Source organism: Alexandromys fortis, unplaced genomic scaffold (assembly GCF_014885135.2).
Source record: "Alexandromys fortis isolate MF-2015 unplaced genomic scaffold, M_Fortis_MF-2015_v1.1 scaffold_59, whole genome shotgun sequence".
Classification (NCBI taxonomy): Eukaryota; Metazoa; Chordata; class Mammalia; order Rodentia; family Cricetidae; genus Alexandromys; species Alexandromys fortis.
The window spans coordinates 3372126-3391107 of NW_026067943.1; the positions used below are offsets into that span (position 1 = coordinate 3372126).

The 18982-nt window shown below is 46.8% G+C and overlaps 2 protein-coding genes across 2 annotated transcripts in view; both read left to right on the plus strand.

Moving 5' to 3' along the window:
- Positions 1 to 839: 839 nt before the first annotated feature.
- On the plus strand, positions 840 to 10924 carry Vhl (von Hippel-Lindau tumor suppressor). Its single transcript, XM_050148438.1, has 3 exons — positions 840 to 1197; positions 5530 to 5652; positions 8643 to 10924. Exons 1-3 carry the CDS (start codon positions 957 to 959, stop codon positions 8837 to 8839), a joined length of 561 nt encoding a protein of 186 aa, XP_050004395.1. The 5' UTR covers positions 840 to 956; the 3' UTR covers positions 8840 to 10924.
- Positions 10925 to 15510: 4586 nt separating this feature from the next.
- Irak2 (interleukin 1 receptor associated kinase 2) overlaps positions 15511 to 18982 on the plus strand; it is a 52819-nt gene continuing 49347 nt past the window's right edge. Inside the window, exon 1 of the mRNA XM_050148433.1 lies at positions 15511 to 15661. Coding sequence (XP_050004390.1) covers positions 15568 to 15661 — 94 coding nt within the window. The 5' untranslated portion in view covers positions 15511 to 15567. The remainder of the gene's footprint in view (positions 15662 to 18982) is intronic.

An 18982-nucleotide genomic window follows, 5' to 3' on the forward strand; every position in this document is an offset into this window, starting at 1 on the left:
CAATGGGAGTTATGTGATAAAAAGAAGAGAAAATAGTTTAGAATTTATTAACGTGTATAAGAACTTTTGACAGGAAACAAAAACTGATAATTCTGTATTTTGAGAATTCAAAACTGATGGGAAATAAGGGAAAGTTTTGCCTTTTTTGTCCTTTCCTGGAACTTTAAAATTTGTAGTTCGAAATAAATTCTTCAGTAAGAAAAACTTTAAATAATAGTAGAGGGGAATATGGTAAACCCGTGGAGATCTTAAGAAATGAAATTTAAAGCCAGGCAGTGGTGGCGCACGCCTTTAATCCTAGCACTCAGGAGGCAGAGGCAGGTGGATCTCTGTGAGTTCGAGGCCAGCCTGGTCTACAAAGGGATTTCCAGGACAGGCTCCAAAGCTACAGAGAAACCCTGTCTCGAAAAACCAAAAAAAGAGAAAGAAATGAAATTTAAATAAACTCAAAAAAAACTGGCGAGGTCAGGCTGGTGGCTCACGTCTGTAATTCCAGCACTCTGGAGGCAGAGGCAGGAGGATCACTCTTTGAAGCCAGCTTGGTCGCTACGCTGAACTCCAGACCAGTTAGGCTACACAGGGAAATCTTGCCACAGAAAAACCAAATGCCTTTAGTCGCTGGGCTCGTGAATCAGAGGCAGGTAAGATTTCTGAGTTCGAGACCACCTGGGTCTACATAGCGAGTTCCAGGGGTACCTTTAAGGAAAAGAAACAAACCCGAAGGAAGAAATCCCAGAAGCCAGAGAGCCCCTCCTTCTGGCCCCGCCCACCATTCCGACACCCCCCCCCCGCGTCTGTGGCCCCGCCCCTAACTCGGGAGCGTTTGGCCGCCATTTCGGCGTTTCAGGCCGGACCGAGCGCGTCTAGAGCGCGCAGGCCTGCCCCGGAGCGCGTACGCCCACACGCACGCGCCGCCCACATCCAACTTGCGAATCCGGAGGCGACCAGCTCCGACAATGCCCCGGAAGGCAGCCAGTGAAGAGGAGGAGGGGGCCGGGGAGCCGGGCCCTGGGGAGATGGAGGCCGGGCGACCGCGGCCGGTGTTGCGCTCGGTGAACTCGCGCGAGCCCTCTCAGGTCATCTTCTGCAACCGCAGCCCGCGCGTCGTGCTGCCCTTGTGGCTCAACTTCGACGGCGAGCCTCAGCCCTACCCGACGCTGCCACCGGGCACCGGCCGCCGTATCCACAGCTACCGAGGTACGAACGCGCGCTAGGCCGCAGGCGCCGTCCCAGGCCCGGCGCGTTCCTTCCAGCCCCGCGCACTTTGTTCCTACCCACTGCATCTACCCCGAGAAATGCCCGGTCCCAACTGTCCTTTCGGCCGCGATGTCCCCAGTTCCCGGTCTGGTTCTGCATCCGAAGCCCTGACTTCGTGGTGACAGCCCGGAGGGGCTCAGACAAATGCATGAACAGACACGAGCCAGCCGGTGTCATAATCGCTGCGATAGGAACCGGGTTCAGAGGGTTGTGAAAGCGTGGGCAGAGTGCGGGTGCGTCCAGGTAAGGAGCTCGCCTCCCAGAAGAGTCAGCCAAGGGAGGGAGTCGGTGCTTGTAGTTGGAGGGTCGCCTATGGCATCCGCTGGCGTCTTGGCCCAACACTCGTGAGTATAGAATATTGGGTTGAATTCCTGATCCTGCTGCCTCCGCCGCTAAGTGTCGGGATTTCAGGTTTGTACCTAGTCTGACTGTGTGCGCTTATTAACCGTAACACCAGGGCTGAAGCGATGGCTCAGAGGTTGAGCACTGGCTGCTCTTTCACAGGTCCTGAGTTCAAGTCCCAGCAGCCCCGTGGTGGCTTATAACTATTTATAATGAGATCCGGTTCCCTCTTAACTAGTGTGCAGGCAAAACACTGTATACATAATAACTAATAATAATTAAAAAACAAACTACCAATAGTGGAGAAAAGTTCTTTCAAGGCCCTGCCTAAATGTTTATGAAGAACAAGCGAAGCTGCTCGTGTGTGAAATCCCAAAAGACTCAGGCGGCTGAGTCAACTGCCCCAGGCCTTTTTGCTTACTTGCTAAATAGGGGGGGGGAGAGAAAATTCCAAAGGTTATATTAGCCCTAGAGAAATAGGGCTGTGTGACATTGCCATATTTATATACTGAAAAACATACCCAGGTCTGGGTGTGGTTGTCTAGGACTCAGGAGGCCGAGACAGGAGGATTTCAGTGAGTTTGAGGCCTATGCAGCAAGATTGCATCTGAAACAAACAAAAAGACAACCTTGTGATGTGGAATTTGTAGACCAGGCTGGCCTTTCACTCAGATCCCACTTCCTCTGCCGTTTGAGTACCAGGAGTAAAGTAAAAACCTTTGTCACCAAGCCCAGCTCATACTGCGCTTGTCGAGCTTGGCCTCCACCCTCTGTGTCAGGCAACTCACAAGTTCCTGTAACTCCAGCTCTAGGGATCCCATGTCCTAAATTCCTGCACTCATTTGAAAAAAGAGAACATAGTTTTGACCAAGCAAACTGGTGGTTTGAATTGGAATAGCCCCATATATTTGAATGTTTAGGGAATGGCTCTATTTGAAAGGATTAGTAGGTGCAGCCTTGTTGGAGGAAGTATGTCACTGGGGGTGGGGTTTGAGTTTTTAGAAGCCCAAGCCAGGCCCAAAGTCTTTTTCTCTGCCTGCTGCTTGTAGATGTAGGACTCTGTTTCTTCTCCAGTGCCATATCAGCCTGGGTACCCACATGCTTCCCACCATGCTGATAATGGACTAAACCTCTGAAACTGTAAACCAGCCCCAGTGAAATATTTCCTTTTGCAAGACTTTTGTGGTCTTGTTGTTTCACAGCTGTAGGGCACTGAGACACAAATAAAAAAACCGGGGCAGTCTTCTTGCCTCAACCTCCAGAGTCCTAGGATTGCACATGTGAACAGAATCATTTACTTTCCATAACCATCAGGGAGGCTCTTGAGAGGCCTTTTCTCCTGATGGTGGTATATCTAATGAGCTTGTGCAGTTAGGCACCGTGCTACAAAATTGAAGTAGCTTGGAGAACTGGGTGGAGTCAGGATGATCAGGAGTTGACACCAATCTGAGCTACATGATATCCTGACTTAACAAAACAATAAGAAGTAAACTGGGGCTGGAGAGATGGCTCAGCGGTTAAGAGAACTGACTATTCTTTTAGAGGACCCGAGTTCAGTTCCCAGCACCCACATGGCAGCTTACAACTGTAACTCCAAGATCTGACACCCTCACACAGACATACACTCACACTAATGCACATAAAATAAAAATAAATTAAAAAATAACGAAGGCCGCGCGGTGGTGGCGCACGCCTTTAATCCCAGCACTCAGGAGGCAGAGGCAGGCAGATCTCTGTGAGTTCGAGACCAGCCTGGTCTACAGAGCTAGTTCCAGGACAGGCTCCAAAGCCACAGAGAAACCTTGTCTCGAAACCCCCCCCCAAAAAATAATAAATAAAAAATAACAACGTAAACTAATGCTTCTCAATTTTATTTTTTGACATATAGAGGAGAAAAGAAATCTCTCTCTTTCTCTCTCTTTTTTTCTTAGATGGTTTCTCTGTAGCTTTGGATCCTGTCCTAGCTCTGTAGACCAGGTGACCTTGAATTTACAGAGATCTATCTCTGCCTCCCAAGGGCTGATATTAAAGGCATGTGCCACCACCCAGCCAAAAAGAAATATCTTACATGTTTGGAGACATATAGCACAATATTTTTTTTAGTGCTAGTGATGGAACCCAGGGTTTGGACTTGATAGGCAAGCATTCTGTCAAGTTCTGTCTGGGTGTTCCCTTGAGGGTGTGTCTGTACCATGTGTATGATATGCCTATAGAGGCCAGGTGAGGGACTCTGGTCCCCAGAAAGTCTAGTTGCAAAGGATGGATACTATGGATTCTGGAAACCAAATCTGGGTCCTCTACAAGAACAAGTGCTCTTAACCACTGAGCTGTCACCTCTCCAACCCCCTACTTGTTTATTTATTTGTTTGTTTGAACAGGGCCTCAGCATGTAGCAGTTTGTCTTTTATACCAAATTTCTAATGTTTGTTGAGGAAGAACACAACAGGAATCAAGATTTCTTTAGTCTCCTATTTTACATAGAAACTTGGGTTAATTTTGTATTCTCCAAGATTCCTCTGTGCCAGTTTTTTAAATTTTTGTACTTTGGGTTGGTAACTGCTAGGAATTGAACCTAGGACCTCACTCATGCTATGCAAGTACTGTACTATTGTGCAGTCCTGTGCCTAATTTTATATAAAAATAATTAAGACAGGTATGATAATGCATGTCTGTAATGCCAATGTTAATGAGACTGAGGCAGTAGGATTACCATGAGTTTGGAACTAGTCTCAGCTACACAGTGAGACCCTGTCTCAAAAAAAGCTTTTATAGGTTTGAACTGTGTTTCTAGTTAGTACTAAGGCACTTCATGTTAGGTAGGAGGCCTGGAGTTCAATCTCCAGCAAAACAAAATGTCCACTAAGTCTTGAAGGAAGTTTGTGTCCCATGAAAAATCATTCTGATTTAGTCTTCCTCTGAAACATTCTACTTGGGTTTTTTTTTTCTTTTAAAGATTTATTTATTGATTATGTATACAGCTGTACCTGCACACCAGAAGAGGACACCAGAACTCATTATAGATGGTTTTGTGAGCCACCATGTGGTTGCTGGGAATTGAACGCAGGACCTCTGGAAGAGCAGCCAGTGCTCTTAACCTCTGAGCCATCTTTCCAGCCCTGCTCCTGCTCCAAAGAGTCTTATCTCTGAGGATTGCCTCTTGTATCCTCTTTCTAAAAATGAAGGTATAATTTACGCTGGGCTTTGAGAGTTTTTGACAGTAGCAGCAACACCTAGGTAAACTTAGAGATGAGAACTTTTCTGTAATCACAGGAGGATCCTTCCTGCCTCTTGTCACTCAGCCCCTCTCTCACAGAGTCAAGCGCTTGTCCCCTTTTCACACTATACATTAGTTTGCCTGTTCTTAGTCATGAGTCCTGTGGCTTTTTTTTTGTTTTGTTTTTCCGAGACAAGGTTTCCCTGTATAGCCTTGGCTGTCCTGGAATTCCCTCTATAGACCAGGCTGACCTCAAACTCACAGAGATATGCCTGCCTCTGCCTGCTCCTGAGTGCTGGAATTAAAGGTGTGTGCCACCCCTGCCTGGCCCCTTCTATGTTCTCCTAACGTCAACATTCTGCTTTTACACCTCCTGGGCTGGAGACCCAGTGCCTTTCACATCTTGCAGTGTGTGGTGAGATGGCCAGCACCTCCTTGCCCTGCATGTACTTTCCCTCCATGTTTGCAGAGCCCAGGCCCTTTCTTTCTGCTTTCTGTCTTTGCTTCCAGCATGTTCGCTCCCTTCAGCCCTGCTTTCTCATGCATAAGGGACGTCCTGAGGAGCTCTGTTATCAAGCTCCTCTTTTCCAAAGGCTTTGTTGTAACCTTAAGCAGAGTGAAAGGTTTGGGGCAATTGTGTGGTTTGGGGCAATTAATAAACAGCTGTTTTATTCAGAGTAGTGTGACTTCTTAACACCCTCTGCTTGTGTTGACAGGTCATCTTTGGCTCTTCAGGGATGCGGGGACGCATGATGGACTTCTGGTTAACCAGACAGAACTGTTTGTGCCATCCCTCAATGTGGATGGACAGCCTATTTTTGCCAACATCACACTGCCAGGTTGATAATCTTACGTCTTTTTTATAGCTTTCTACCCAGGTTGCCCTGGAACTATATAGCTCATACTGACTTAGAATTTAGAGAAATGTTCCTGCTTCAGCTTCTCAAGTGCTGGTATTATAGGCCTGAGTCACCCACCACATGGGCTCAGTCTTTGAAAAAGATACCGGTGAGCATTGTAATGAGTAGAAGATAGGTCACTGGAGGGTGCTGGAGATAGGCAGGGTATCTGGTCTTTTGTGGGCAGGGCTTGGTTTTTCAAGACATGGTTTCTCTGTGTAACAGTCCTGGCTGTCCTGGAACTCACTTTGTAGACCAGGCTGGCCTCAAACTCAAGAGATTTGCCTGCCTTTGCCTCCCGACTGCTGGAATTAAAGGTGCACACTACCCCACCTGGCTGGGATCTAGCCTTTTTATGTTATTTTCTACCATAGATGAAATGGAAGTATTTCGTTTCTCTGTCCTGCGTTGAGCAAAGATGTTGTGTCTCAGAAGCACTTTGGGCTCCTAAGAGTTGGCTACGCTAAGGTATCTCTTTGTAGGACTATGATACCCTTGGTTCCTTGGTCTTATAACAGACTTATGCTCTGGAATCCCAGAACAAAGGGAAAGTAAGATGTGATCTCAGCTACTCAGGAGGTTAGGGCAAGAGGATCACAAGTTCAAGGCCAGCCTACAGAACAAATTTAAGGCTAGTCTGAGCTACTTTCTGAGACCCTGTCTCTAAGTGGGAAGTAAAAAGAATGCTGGGACTGGGTCTGATGGTCATGCCCTTAATCCCAGCACTTGGGAGGCAGAGGCAGGTAGATCTCAGTTCCAGCAGACTGGTCTACATAAGGTTCCAGGACAGCCAGAGCTACACGGTAAGAGCCATATTCAGGGCAGAAACCAAAACAAAAAAAGAGTATAATCAGAAAAGAGCCTTGAGCTGGGTGGTGGTTAGCACATGTCTTTAATCCCAGCTCTCGGGAGGCAAAGGCAGGCGGATCTCTGTGAGTTCGAGGCCAGCCTGGTCTACAGGAGCTAGTTCCAGGACAGGCTCCAAAGCTATAGCAAAACTCTGTCTTGAAAAGCCAAAAAGAAAGAAAGAAAAGAGACTTGAGCAGTGTTAAATTTTGTGAGTTCCCTGGTGACTTTTATTACTTTTACTATTATTATTGTGACCTTTTTTTGGGGGGGAGGGGGAGAAAGAGATAGGATCTCCTGTTTCCCAGGCTGACCTCAAACTCATTATGTAGCTGAGGTTGACCTTGAACCCCTAATCTTCCTGCTGGAATTACAAGCATATACAACCATGCCTGGTTTTATGTGGCGGCACTGGGGATCAGTTTGTGTACTCTTCGGCTGAGCTAGATCTCTTGGTCCATTGTGAGTGTGCTTGCTTGTGCAGGTATATCATACATTATGGGTATAGAGGGCAGAGGCCAACCTCAGATGTTATTCCTCTAATTGTCCCCCTTAATTTTTGAGGCAGGGACTTTCATTGGCCTGGGACTCGCTGATAAGACTAGAGCTGCTGGCCAGTGGGCCCCTAGGCAACTTCTTACTGCTGCCCCAGCACTGGGATTATAAGCATGTGCCACCATTTAGCACTTTACTGTGTCCCTAGCTTCCCCTCCCCCCTTTTTTCCCCCTGAGGCAGTGTCTCACTGTAGCCACAGCCATCCTGATACTTGCTTACAGAGATTTGCCTGTGTCTGCCTCCTGAGTGCTTGGGTTACAGGTGTATACTTGGTCTGTTTCAATTTATTGAAAAAGGTTTTGTTCTGTAGCTTTGGCAGAACAGGAACTCTATATGTCAACCAAACTTCCATCATATTTTCTGTTTCCTGAGTGCTAGGATTATAGGTGTGTACTGTCATACCTGATTTATTATTATATTTTAATTTTTGTTTATTTAATTTATTTGAGACAAGGTCTTACTTACTGCCCTGGCTCACCTGGAACTTACTTGTGTAGAGCAGGCTAGCCTTGAATTTAGAAAGATCTTGCCCCAGCCTCCTGAGTGCTGTGGTTATGATGTGGGAGTGATTTCTTTCTGATCTGTTGCTTTCATTGGTTAATTAATAAAGAAACTGCCTAGGCCCATTTGATAGGCCAACCCTTAGGTGGGTGGAGTAAACAGAACAGGAGGCTGGGAGAAAGAAGCTGAGTCAAGGAGTCACCATGATTCTCCCACTCCAGACAGACGCAGGTTAAGATCTTCTCTGGTAAGCCACCTTGTGGGCTACACAGATTATTAGAAATGGGTTAGATTAATATGTAAGAGCTAGCCTGTAAGAGGCTACAGATAACGGGCCAGGCAGTGTTTAAAAGAATACAGTTTCCGTGTAATTATTTCGGGTAAAGCTAGCCTTGTGGGTGGCCGGGCGCTGGGGACGCAGCCCACCACTCCTATCACTACAGGTTACATATATGAGTCACTCTGCCCAGCTCCCAGTGAATTCAAATAGCAGGGGTTGACCTACATCCAGGTACACACTGTTTTAGTTATCTGTTACCAAGTGACACTCACTCCCAAACTAACAAGACCCATTATTTTTGTTAAATTTTCCAGTCTGACTGAGCTTGGCCAGGTTAATTTGCTTCCTGTTAGGACCTGATGCAACTGTCTCCTTAGTAGTTGCCTAAAGCTGGGTCTCTTAAATGACTTCTTAAGGCCTTGTCCTGTCCCTCCTGGTGCAGTTTCTCCAGCAGGGTAGCCCAGAGCTCCTGAGAATGGACAGACATGGCTGGACCTGCTTAAAGCTTATGCCCTGAGTTGCCAGGGTCACTTCACATTTGGTTAGTTGAAAAAAAACGTTGGGCCAATTTGATGAGCCAGTTGAGCGCTGTGAGACCTGCTGACGTGACACTATCATGTGTGTTCTGCTTTTTGTTTTACCCTCCAATGAGATTCACAAGGTCAGTGTAGTTAGTGGTGGTGGTGGTGGTATCTGGCTCATATGTCTCTAGTCTGCCTCTAAGAACTTGGTTTCCTGTCCTTGCAGTGTATACCCTGAAAGAGCGGTGCCTTCAGGTTGTGCGAAGCCTGGTCAAGCCCGAGAACTACAGGAGGCTGGACATCGTCAGGTCGCTCTATGAAGATTTGGAAGACCACCCAAATGTGCAGAAAGATATAGAGCGGCTGACACAAGAGCACTTTGAAAATCAGACCCTGGGAGAAGAGCCTGAGGGAGTCCATTGAGATTAGTGGTCCTGAATTCCAGCTTTGATGGTTCTGAGTCATAACCCACACATAGGACAGGTCACGTGCTTTCCATTGTAAAATGTTTCATTCTCGGAGTAAAATGCACTCCTCCGTTACATAAAAAGAAAGTTAACTAACGTCACTGGGCTTTATGGTGTTTAAGGATAAACATCACAAAATGCCACTGAATCAGCCCTTTCTAGAAGCACTCATCAGAAGGGTTCTCATTTTACTTCCTGGTAAGTTGGGAAGTTCTTAAGGAAGGGTGTAAGGATGTTTGCAGTGTGTCCTTGATTTGGAAAATGCAGTGGCATTTGAACAGAGGGCACCCCCCTTCTGCTTTGGGAAGGCTGAGAAGGCCCCAGGGCAGGGACGGAGTTCTTCGAGGCCCAGTGCCTGATGTGTCAGGAGCCTTCAGTCTGGAATGTTGGATGAACAACCCATTGGGTGCTTGGTGGAAGAGTCTGGAGGGTCTGTCTCTCTGAGGAAAGCCTTAAGTGTACAAGGAGCGGAACAACTTAGCGTCCTGTGTTTAGACAGAACTTTTTCTAATATTCCATGTCACAGCACTTTGTTGTTGTTTTTTTTTTTTTTTTACTTTCTTGAAACAGTGTTTCGTGTAGCCCAGGCCAGTCTCAGTCACTCAGTAGGGAGTGCTAGCCCTGAACTTGGGATCCTCCTGTGTCCCTTGCCGCAGTGTTGGGAGCTTGTGTGTGCACTGTGGCCTGCTCTGCCCTTTTCTCATTTGGAAACGGGGTCTCACACTGCAGTCCAGCCTCCTGAGCTACTCTGGCAGCACTCTTGTTTGTGAGCCAGGTAGGTGTCCCATGGTCATTGGCACGGGTGTTTTGACATCAGCATACACGGTAGAAAAGAGCAGTCCTGTGTTTAATTTTGGTTTGAAATCCTCTGTCTGTGAGGAAGCTGCTGCCAGGAATGGGCATTGCCGTTGCTGTCTGTCAACCCCTGGTATTCCAGCTGGGCTCTGCATTTTCTACTGGCAGGACCTGGGCCCTCTTGGATTTGGGGGTGGGTGGTGGGCGGGGAGGAGAGAAGAGGGAGGCTATTTTTGAAGCTGCACTGAGCCACACCCTCCCAATAATGGGTCACAAAATACACAGTTTTATGGATGGTTACATCCTTTCTTAATGTATTAAAATATTCATATTCATTACTTCTGTGAGACATTTTTGAAAGACATAGTTTTTGTTTGTTTTTAATTTCTCTAGTAGAGAAAAATTAGAGAAGGCTGGCTATGGCTGCACCCACCAGAAAAGATAGTCAGCTGAAAGGAAAAAGACAGGCCCTGTGCACTCTCAGCTTCCTGTAACCACTTAATGGGGCTCTCTTTGCAGGGCATGGTTTGATTGCTTCAAGCTGTTTGTCATAGCTGAGATCATAGGGGATGTACAGTTTTATATCCTGAGTTTTTATTTAACTTCATTTTTCCCTTTCTTTCTTGTTTTGTTTTTTGTTTTGCTTTTTTGAGACAGGATTTCTCTTTGTAGTCCTAGCTGTCCTGGAACTCGATTTGTAGACCAGGCTGGCCTCGAATTCAGAGATCGCCTGCCTCTACCACCCCGTGCTGGGATTACAGGTGGGCACTAGCATGCCTGGCCTTCATTTAACTCCTAAGTTAACTTCCCCGTGTTACTCCGAGCACTCCGTGAACCCCACTGTGCTATGCTCCTCCTTTGTGGATGACTATAGGAGTGTTGGTTGGCATCCTGGTCTCCTTGAGTACAGTCTGGTGCCCTTAAGATCAGCAAAGTGAGCGTTTGCCACCACCCTGTCACTCCTTAGTCCACAGCTTCCATGAGTGACATAGCCAAGTGTAGAGGGTGCCCACGTTCAGAAAGTCTGCAGGTGCCGAAGCGTGACAACATTGGTTTTATGTTTTTAAACCTATCTTTGTCTCAAAAAGATCTCTGTCTGTCTTATTAAACTGGAAATGTGAATACTCTGTGCTGTCCAAAGCATGAGTCATGTGTGCTCTTCCTTTGGTGTCCTGTAAATGTTTTCTACCTTGAGTTTTCTGAAAAAGCTGACCTTTAGTACAATAAACTGTGCTCAGTGAAGGAAGCGGGTGTGTTGTGTTATTTTTAATAGTGCCTTTCCTTCCTGTGGGGCTGAGATGTCTGCTGCATGGTGGGGCTGGGGGTGGGGGAGTCAAGAAGCAAGGCCTCCCTTTCGTTTGGTCTCTTTTTCCAGCCTTAGGTTCCTTTTTAATTTAGCATTGTTTCTTCTAGCCTCCCAGTATCTCTGTAAAGGCATTTAAAGCCTGAGGAAGATGCTGGTGAGATGTTGAGGTAGGTGTGGTGGCCGACTCTGTGATCCCAGAACTCTGCAAGTGGAGGCATTCGGATCAGGAGGCAGACGTCTTTCTGTTACATAGTGACAGGCTGAGCTGAGCCTTTAGAAACCTCTCAAAGGAACAGCTGGGCTGGAGAGAGCGCTCAGCAGTTATGAGCACTTGCTGTTCTTTCAGGGGACAGCACCTAAGTCGGGGGGGCTCACAGCTTTAGTTTAAACAGCCAGCTTTAGTTTCAGGGGATCCAATGTTTCTGGCCTCAAGGTCACCTGCAGGCTTGTGCACATACTCACATGCAGACACGCACAACTAATCTTTAAAAATAATTTGTATTGAGAACAGATTTTTAACCTACAAAACTAGTGAGTGATTTCACATTTTCACGGGCAGTCAACACTGATAACTGAGCAGAGGGCACCGGACTTGTGAGCAGTGCACTAGAAAGACATGAAATGAGTGTCTCGTGGGATAGCACTTGCCTATCATGTCTGAGGCCCTGGGTTTGGTCCCCAGCACCACACGTACACACGTGCGTGCACACAGACACAGACACACACACACCTTAGCACCTCAGTCCAGTTTTATGCTGGTCACTGCCCGGCCTGAAACTCCAGTATAGCCCCTGAGCTCCTGGCTTCAGCCAATTGCCTGCTTCAGCCATCGCTATACACAATCTTGATAGTTCAATGGCCGATGTACTGGCTAGTTTTATTTATTGTTTTTGTTTTTGAGACAGGGTTTCTCTGTGTAAACAGTTCTGGCTATCTTGTGACTTGCCTTGTAGACCAGGCTAGCCTTGATCTATTTAAAGATCCACCTGCCTCTGCCTCTCAAGTGCTGAGATTAAAAGTGTACTATAACTGCCGGGCTGCAGCTAGTTTTTAACTGACACAAACATGGGAAGAAAGAACCTTCATCGAGAAAATGCCTCCGTAGGATTGGTCTTCAGGGCATTTTTTAAATTGATTGATGTAAGGGGGCTAGACCCACTGTCGACAGTGCCAGCCCCGGGCTGCTGGTCCAGGGTACTGTGATAAAGCAGGCTGAGCACACTGGCAAGCAGCACTCCTCCACGGCCTCTGCTTCAGTTCCTCCCTCAGAGAAGGATTGTGTTGTGGAACTGTAAGCTGAAATAAACCCTTCCTTTCCTAGGTTGTGTTTGGTCATGGTGTTTATTATCAATAGAAACCTAAGACAGCAGAGCAGAGAAAAATTAGATGAGGTTTAAGATGGTCATCAAAAAAAGGTAAGCAATAGCACTGAATTATAAGAAAAAGCCTAAAACTAGTTTCTAAATTAGAAACCAATCCTTAGTAGCATGTAGATGCCTGACCTTAAGTGGAAGGCAGGAAACTTGCAAGTAGGGAACATTAAGATGGACCTGGAAACTGACCCCATAGATACTGCTGATCAGATCCCAGCACTCGGGAGGTAGAGGCAGGCAGGGCTCTGCTCAACAGCAAGTTCCAGGACAACCAAGGCTACACAGAGAAACCCTGTCTCTCAAAAAACAAAAGAACTTAGATTCCTCAGGCCCAGGGAAGCCACAGGGGACAATTTTATGGTAAGTGTGGGAGAATTTTATCTGGGCAAGGAATACCCCTCAGCAACTCACCTGCAGGGAAAAGAAGTGGCATTCTTTAGTTGTAGCAGGATCCTGGCTTTGAATATACTTCTGTTTTAAATTGTGTGTCTGTTTCTGTGCACATGAGTGTAGTGCCTGTGGATGTCAGCAGAGGGCATCAGACCCCCTGGAACTGGAGTTGTTACAGCCTGCAGTCCTCTGTACACAGAGTAGCTTACACTCTTAACTGAGCCATGTCCCCAGGCCCAAGAGTGTGCTTCATAAATTCTAAACCCCAACTTCAGAGCACTGAGAACTTACTGAAGGTACCCAGGGCTTAGAAGAGGTGAGGGTTATAGCAGACCTGGATCACACAGCAGCAGCCCCAGCAAGCACATCTTTAATCCCAGCACTTGGGAGGTAGAAGCAGGCAAACCTCTGAAGTCAAGGCCAGCCTGGTCTACAGAACAAGATCCAGGATGATCAGGGCTACACAGAGAAACACTGTATCGAAAAGCCAAAAATAAAGTTTTTGTTACATTTACTTATTTGTGTCTGTGTGTGAGAGAGAACATGGGACATATGTGCTTGTGAGAGAACATGTAGAGTTATACATGCGTGTGTGAGAGAGAACATGTAGAGTCATACACGTGTGTGTGGGAGAACATGTAGAGTCATACAGCTTTTGGGAGTTAGCACTCTCCTGCTATGTGGGTCCCAAGAGAAGTCGAAGTCAAACAGTATTTTTCCTCTCTCTCTCTCTCTCTCCTCTCTGTGTTCCTGGGGTTTGAGCCCAAGGTCTTGGTCATGCTAGTGCTAGTTAAGTACTGACTTGACAGATGGGCTACAGTCCTATCCTTACTTCATTTTGAGACAGGACCTTGCTGAATTTCCCTGATGGTTTCAGATTTTTCCATCCTCCTACCTCAGCCTCCCACGTACCTGGGACTTCAGGTGAGTTCCATCACGCCAGGCCTGGGGTGCATATTTTCAGTCTCACTTCTTATTCTTTTCTTCAGCTTTAAACAGACATTGTCCAGGTTTTTGTTTCTTATTTTGAATTTTAGGTTAACATTCAAATATCAGTTTTGTTTGTTTGAATTTATATTTTTGTTTTACATGTATTGGTGTTTTGCCTGCGTGTATGTCTGTGTGAGGATTTTGGATCCTCTGGAACTGGAGTTAAAGATAGTTGTGAGCTGCCTGGCGGGTGCTGGGAATTGACCTCTGAGCCCTCTCTCTATCCCCTTGTTTTGTTTTTCTAAACTCTGGTGAACTATTAACCCTATGATCAAAAGTTACACGTATACTGGTCCATAAATTTTTACATGAATTGGGGAGTTGAACAAGCTTTGTGCCTGAGCAAGCTGTCGACCCAGGGCATCATGCTTCAAAGACTGGAGAGCACGCAGTGAGATAGTCTTCCTGGAGGGCAGAGGGGAGGGTCGAGCACAATGTGAGATGGGCTCTGTATTCCACAAAATCTAATAATTTAGCAAGATAAACTGAGCAATAAAATACTTGCCTAGTATGTCCAGGGTCTGGCTTTGCTCCCCAGCAGGCAGAGAAATAGGTTCCAAACAGTGATAGCCATGGTGGCACACGCCTTTCATCCCATCACTGGGAAGGCAGAGCCAAGTGCATCTCCGAATTCCAGGGCATCCTGATCTACAGAGTACAGGGCAAGCGCTTCGCAGAGAAGTAAGTAAAAGTAAAATTTAAAATTAAGTTTTTATAACTTAGTTTGTGTGTACAAGTGGTTTTTGTTCGTTTGTTTGTTTTGTTTTTGTGAGACAGGGTTTCTCTGTGTAACAGTCCTGGATGTCCTGGAATCCATCTTGTGGACCAAGCTGGCATCAAACACACTGAGATCTGCCTGCCTCTGCCTCCTAAATCCTGGGATTAAAGGTGTGCAACACCACTGCCCAGCTATGTACAAATGTTCTGACTGCGTACACGTGTGAGCACCATGAAGAGGGAATCAGATCCCTTGGGAATGGAGCTAGGCATGAGTGTGAGCTGCCGTGTAGGTGCTAAGAACTGCTGCAGTCAGGGGCCACTTCCTCAGCCCCACCTCCCCATTATGAACTGTTTTTGTTGATATGAAAACTATTCGTTATTGCTTTTTATCTTTTTTTGGGCTATTTTGTTTGTTTTATTTTTTGGTCCTTTTGAGACAGGTTTCTTTGTATAACTTCTCTGGCTCTGGAACTTGCTTTGTAAACCAGGTTGGCCTCGGACTTGTGAATGCTGGAATTAAAGGCGGGTACCACCTCTGCCCGGCTTTCTTTTCAATTACAGAAAAATATTTTTGAGACATGGTCTCACTTTGTAGACCAGATTGGCCTGCCCTGGAACTCAATGTGTGTCACCAGACTGGCTTTGAACTAGCCTCAGCCACCCGAGAATGGGATCAGTGTGTGACACCATGTCCTATGCACTTCTAAATTGTTTAACAAATTGAGTAATTCATTCCTTCGCCCAACACTGAAACCAAAATCTCTGGATTTTCTTGCCTTAAACCTCATCAACACCTGCTAAATTGAATGCATTCCTGGTGGTCATGGAGGTAAAGTTGGCCAGCCTTAGGGACTGCCTTGTATCCTGGGAGACTCCCCTTACGGCCTAGGGATCGGATAGCATGTGTTTCAGAATGAAACCACTAAAGGGGCGCCAGCTCGCCCGCTCTCGGCCATGGGTTGGATGGCGCGTACTGCCGCACTTGGTCACTTGGGGGCGCTCGCTCGCCTGCCCAGAGCGCCCGCGGTCAGCGCCGCCCCTCACTAGGGAAGCCGTGGCCCTTCGCCGCCGGCTCAGTCGCCGCCGGCTCGGTCGCCTCGCAGTCACGCCATGACTTGTTACATCTACCAGCTGCCGTCCCGGGTGCTAGATGACCTGTGCCGCAATATCGACACGCTGAGCGAATGGGATTGGATGCAGTTCGGTGAGTGAGAGACCGCCTGCTTTCGACCAGATCCGCGTCCGAGGCCGGGGAATACCTGTTTAGAACGCTGCTGCCTTGTTTTAGTTTCCAGATCTACCTAAAACTGCCTATGAACTTGCCCAAAGCGTAGGCTGGCTAAGTGAAAGGGTGTATGGGATTCGAACCCAGGCTTCTGGGTGACTCCCACCGTAGCTGCGTGGCGTGTTTTTGCCGGTTTGTTTACTGATCGTGGAGCTGTAGCCTCTCGGAATAGGTTGCCTGCTCAATTGCGCGGCTGCCCAGGCTGCGTTCAGTCTCATCAGTTTGTAGCTTGTGGTATCTGGGGCCACTCTCTTAACTCCCCTGAAACTTGTCTTAACCTGTTAACTGCAGGTGACAATTCTAGCCTCGTTACGCAGTTGTGAGAATAAAACTGGTGTCAGGATAGGCTCCTTCCCACCTGAGTGCTGTCGTTCTGTGGCTTATTTTCCATTCTTTGTTAACCGTTTTGAGACGGTCACACTGTGTAGCCTTGGCTGCCCTAGAACTTACTGTGTAGACCAGGCTGGCCTGGAACTCACAGAGATCCACCTGCCCCTGCCTTCCCAATGCTGGGATTAAAGGTGTGCACTCCCGCTGTCTGTTTGTCTGTTTGTCTGTCTGTCTGTCTGTCTATCCATCTAATGAGGGAACTGATCCTAGGGACTTGTTCCTGTTAGGCAAGCAAGATACCAATGAACCATATCCAAGGCAATTGTTTTTGTCTTTTTTGAGACAGGATGGTTTCCTTATGTAGGCCAGGGTGTCTTAGAGCTTGTCACCCTCCCTCTTAGCCTCCTGAGTGTGGGATTACAGATTTTTGACATTTGTGCCTTGGTGTTTTTTTCTTTTCTGTCTTTCTTCTTTTGGATAGGGACTCATGTAGCCCACAATGGCCTGGAGCTTGCTGTGAGCCTAGGCTGCCTTTGAACTTCTGATTCTCCCACTTCCACTTTGGAATGCTGCGATTACAGGTTTGGTTTATGTGACACTGGACCAACTAAGCAACAGCCCCGTCCCCATTCTTGTAGGTTGGTCAAAAGGACATAGTCAACAGTTGGCATTCTTAAATTTATGGTTTAAGTCAGCATAACTTGCCACTTAATTTCTTAAATGAGGTAATATATATATATATATATCATTGTTATGTTATTATATGCTTTTTAAATTTTTTTAATTTATTTTTATTTTAGATATGGTCTCACGTAGACCAGGCTAGCCTAAACTCAGGACATAGCTAAGAATGACCTTGAACTTCTGGTCTTCCTACTGACTCCCGCTCAAGTGCTGGGATATAGGAATGTGTCACCACGCCTGACTTCAGTATTTTACAGGTTTTACATTACCAGAGTCTGGCAAGATGGTTCAGTGAGTAAAGGCTCTCAATATCGAGCCTCTGGACCTGAGTTCAATCCCTGGAACCCATGCAAAGATGGAAGGAGAGAACCAACTCCACGAAGTTGTCCTGTGACCTCCACACATGAGTCATGGCTTGTGCACCCACACAAATAATGCATCAATACACAACAAGTTGTTTTACACGTTCGAAGGGTGGTTTTCGTGCCCATTGGTGACACCCAGGAGTGACAGTTAGCATGCTTCCTTCGACACTTACTGTTGAACCAAAATATTGTGAACCCTAAAATTTTTTTAAAAAAACTGTTTTACATTTTGTCAGGTGTGGTATGGTACACACCTGTAATGCCACAGTGGAGACGCAGAGGCAGGAGGATCAGGCGTTCAAGGTGCAGGTACCCAGGGAATCAGAAGACAGCTGGGCAAAGTGAGACCTTATCTCAAAACAGAACAACACTATCACTCCCCAGGTTTTACATTGTAAAGGACGGCACTAATTAAGAAGAGCATAGAATATATAGGTGTGCTTGACACAGTAAAGGGAATCTGTGTGTTGTCCCTCGAGTTTGAACATGTGTATGTTAGGGTTAAGGTGTACCTCAGTGCTAGAACTCTCAACTGGAATTTTGGACGCCTTAGGATCTGTCCCTAGCCTGGCAAATGAAAAAGAAAATAAGAAAAAAAAATCGTAAGTATTTTAAGGTAAAGGTTCTTAACTTTGGGATTTTTTTCCCCCATAAGTAACAGTTGCCAGTGTCGAGAGACATGTCTAGTTGTCACACCTTGGTACATGCAGTGGTGAACATCAGGGCGACTGTAAAACACCCAACGGGGCAGACCTTCAGCACAGAGCAGAGCTACTCCCAAGAGTCAGCAATGTTTCAGGGACCCTTTCACCCAGGAAGAAAGGAAGTTGATGTGCAAAGAAAAGAGAGAGAGGAAGAGGGGGGGGGGGGGGGAGGGAGGGAGAAGAGAGAGAGAGAGAGAGAGAGAGAGAGAGAGAGAGAGAGAGGAAGTGAATACTGTAGGAATTGAGAGCAGAAAGATGAGCCCAGAGGCTGGAGAGGTGGCTCAGTGGTTAAGAGCACTGGCTGCTCTTCCAAAGGTCCTGAGTTCAATTCCCAGCAACCACATGGTGACTCACAACCATCTGAATAAGATCAAATAAGAACTGGTGTCCTTTTCTGGCCTGCAGGCATGCATGTAAGCAGAATACTGTATACACAATTAAAAAACAGAGAGAGAGAGATGAGCCCAGTTCTCCTCAGGGATGAGCATTCTTAGCCTCAGAGAGCCCTTTGTAAGAGCTGGTGCTTCTCACGTTTGCTAGCCATTTCTGTCCACCGGTTACACATGACAGACAGCCTACGTTTTTAAAGAATTATTTTTATTTCATGTGCATTATGCATGAACTGAACTGGATCCTCTGGAAGAGGAGCCAGTGCTCTTAACCGCTGGGCCATCTCCCTAGTGCCCCCTGCCCCAAGCCTGCCTTTTTTTTTTTCTTAAAATACATCATAGGCCTTCACTTTGTTGGACACCCCCTCCCAATGATCTGTTGTGTAGCTGACACTGGCCTCAAACTGGTGATCCTCCCGCCCCAGCACCACTCCTGGCAAGGCGGTCTTTGGATTTCCTTTTGAGTGTACATTTTCATTCTGCATCACTGCTGGAGAACTAGGGGGCTGGTGTTGGTAACACCTGGGATGAAGGACTCTTCTCGTGTGACCTCAGCCTTAGTCTCAGGGTCCTGTGAGGATGTGTGTTGCCACCTGATTGTCCAGGGGACTCTGTGTCCCAACACTTGGATGCCCTATGCTGACTTGGAATATTTCCTGGACAGTGACCAACTGTGTGTGCGTGTGTGTGTGTGTGTGTGTGTGTGTGTGTGTGTGTGTGTGTTGGGGGAGAGGGATGGTCTTTAATTTTTTTTTTTCATTTCAGCTC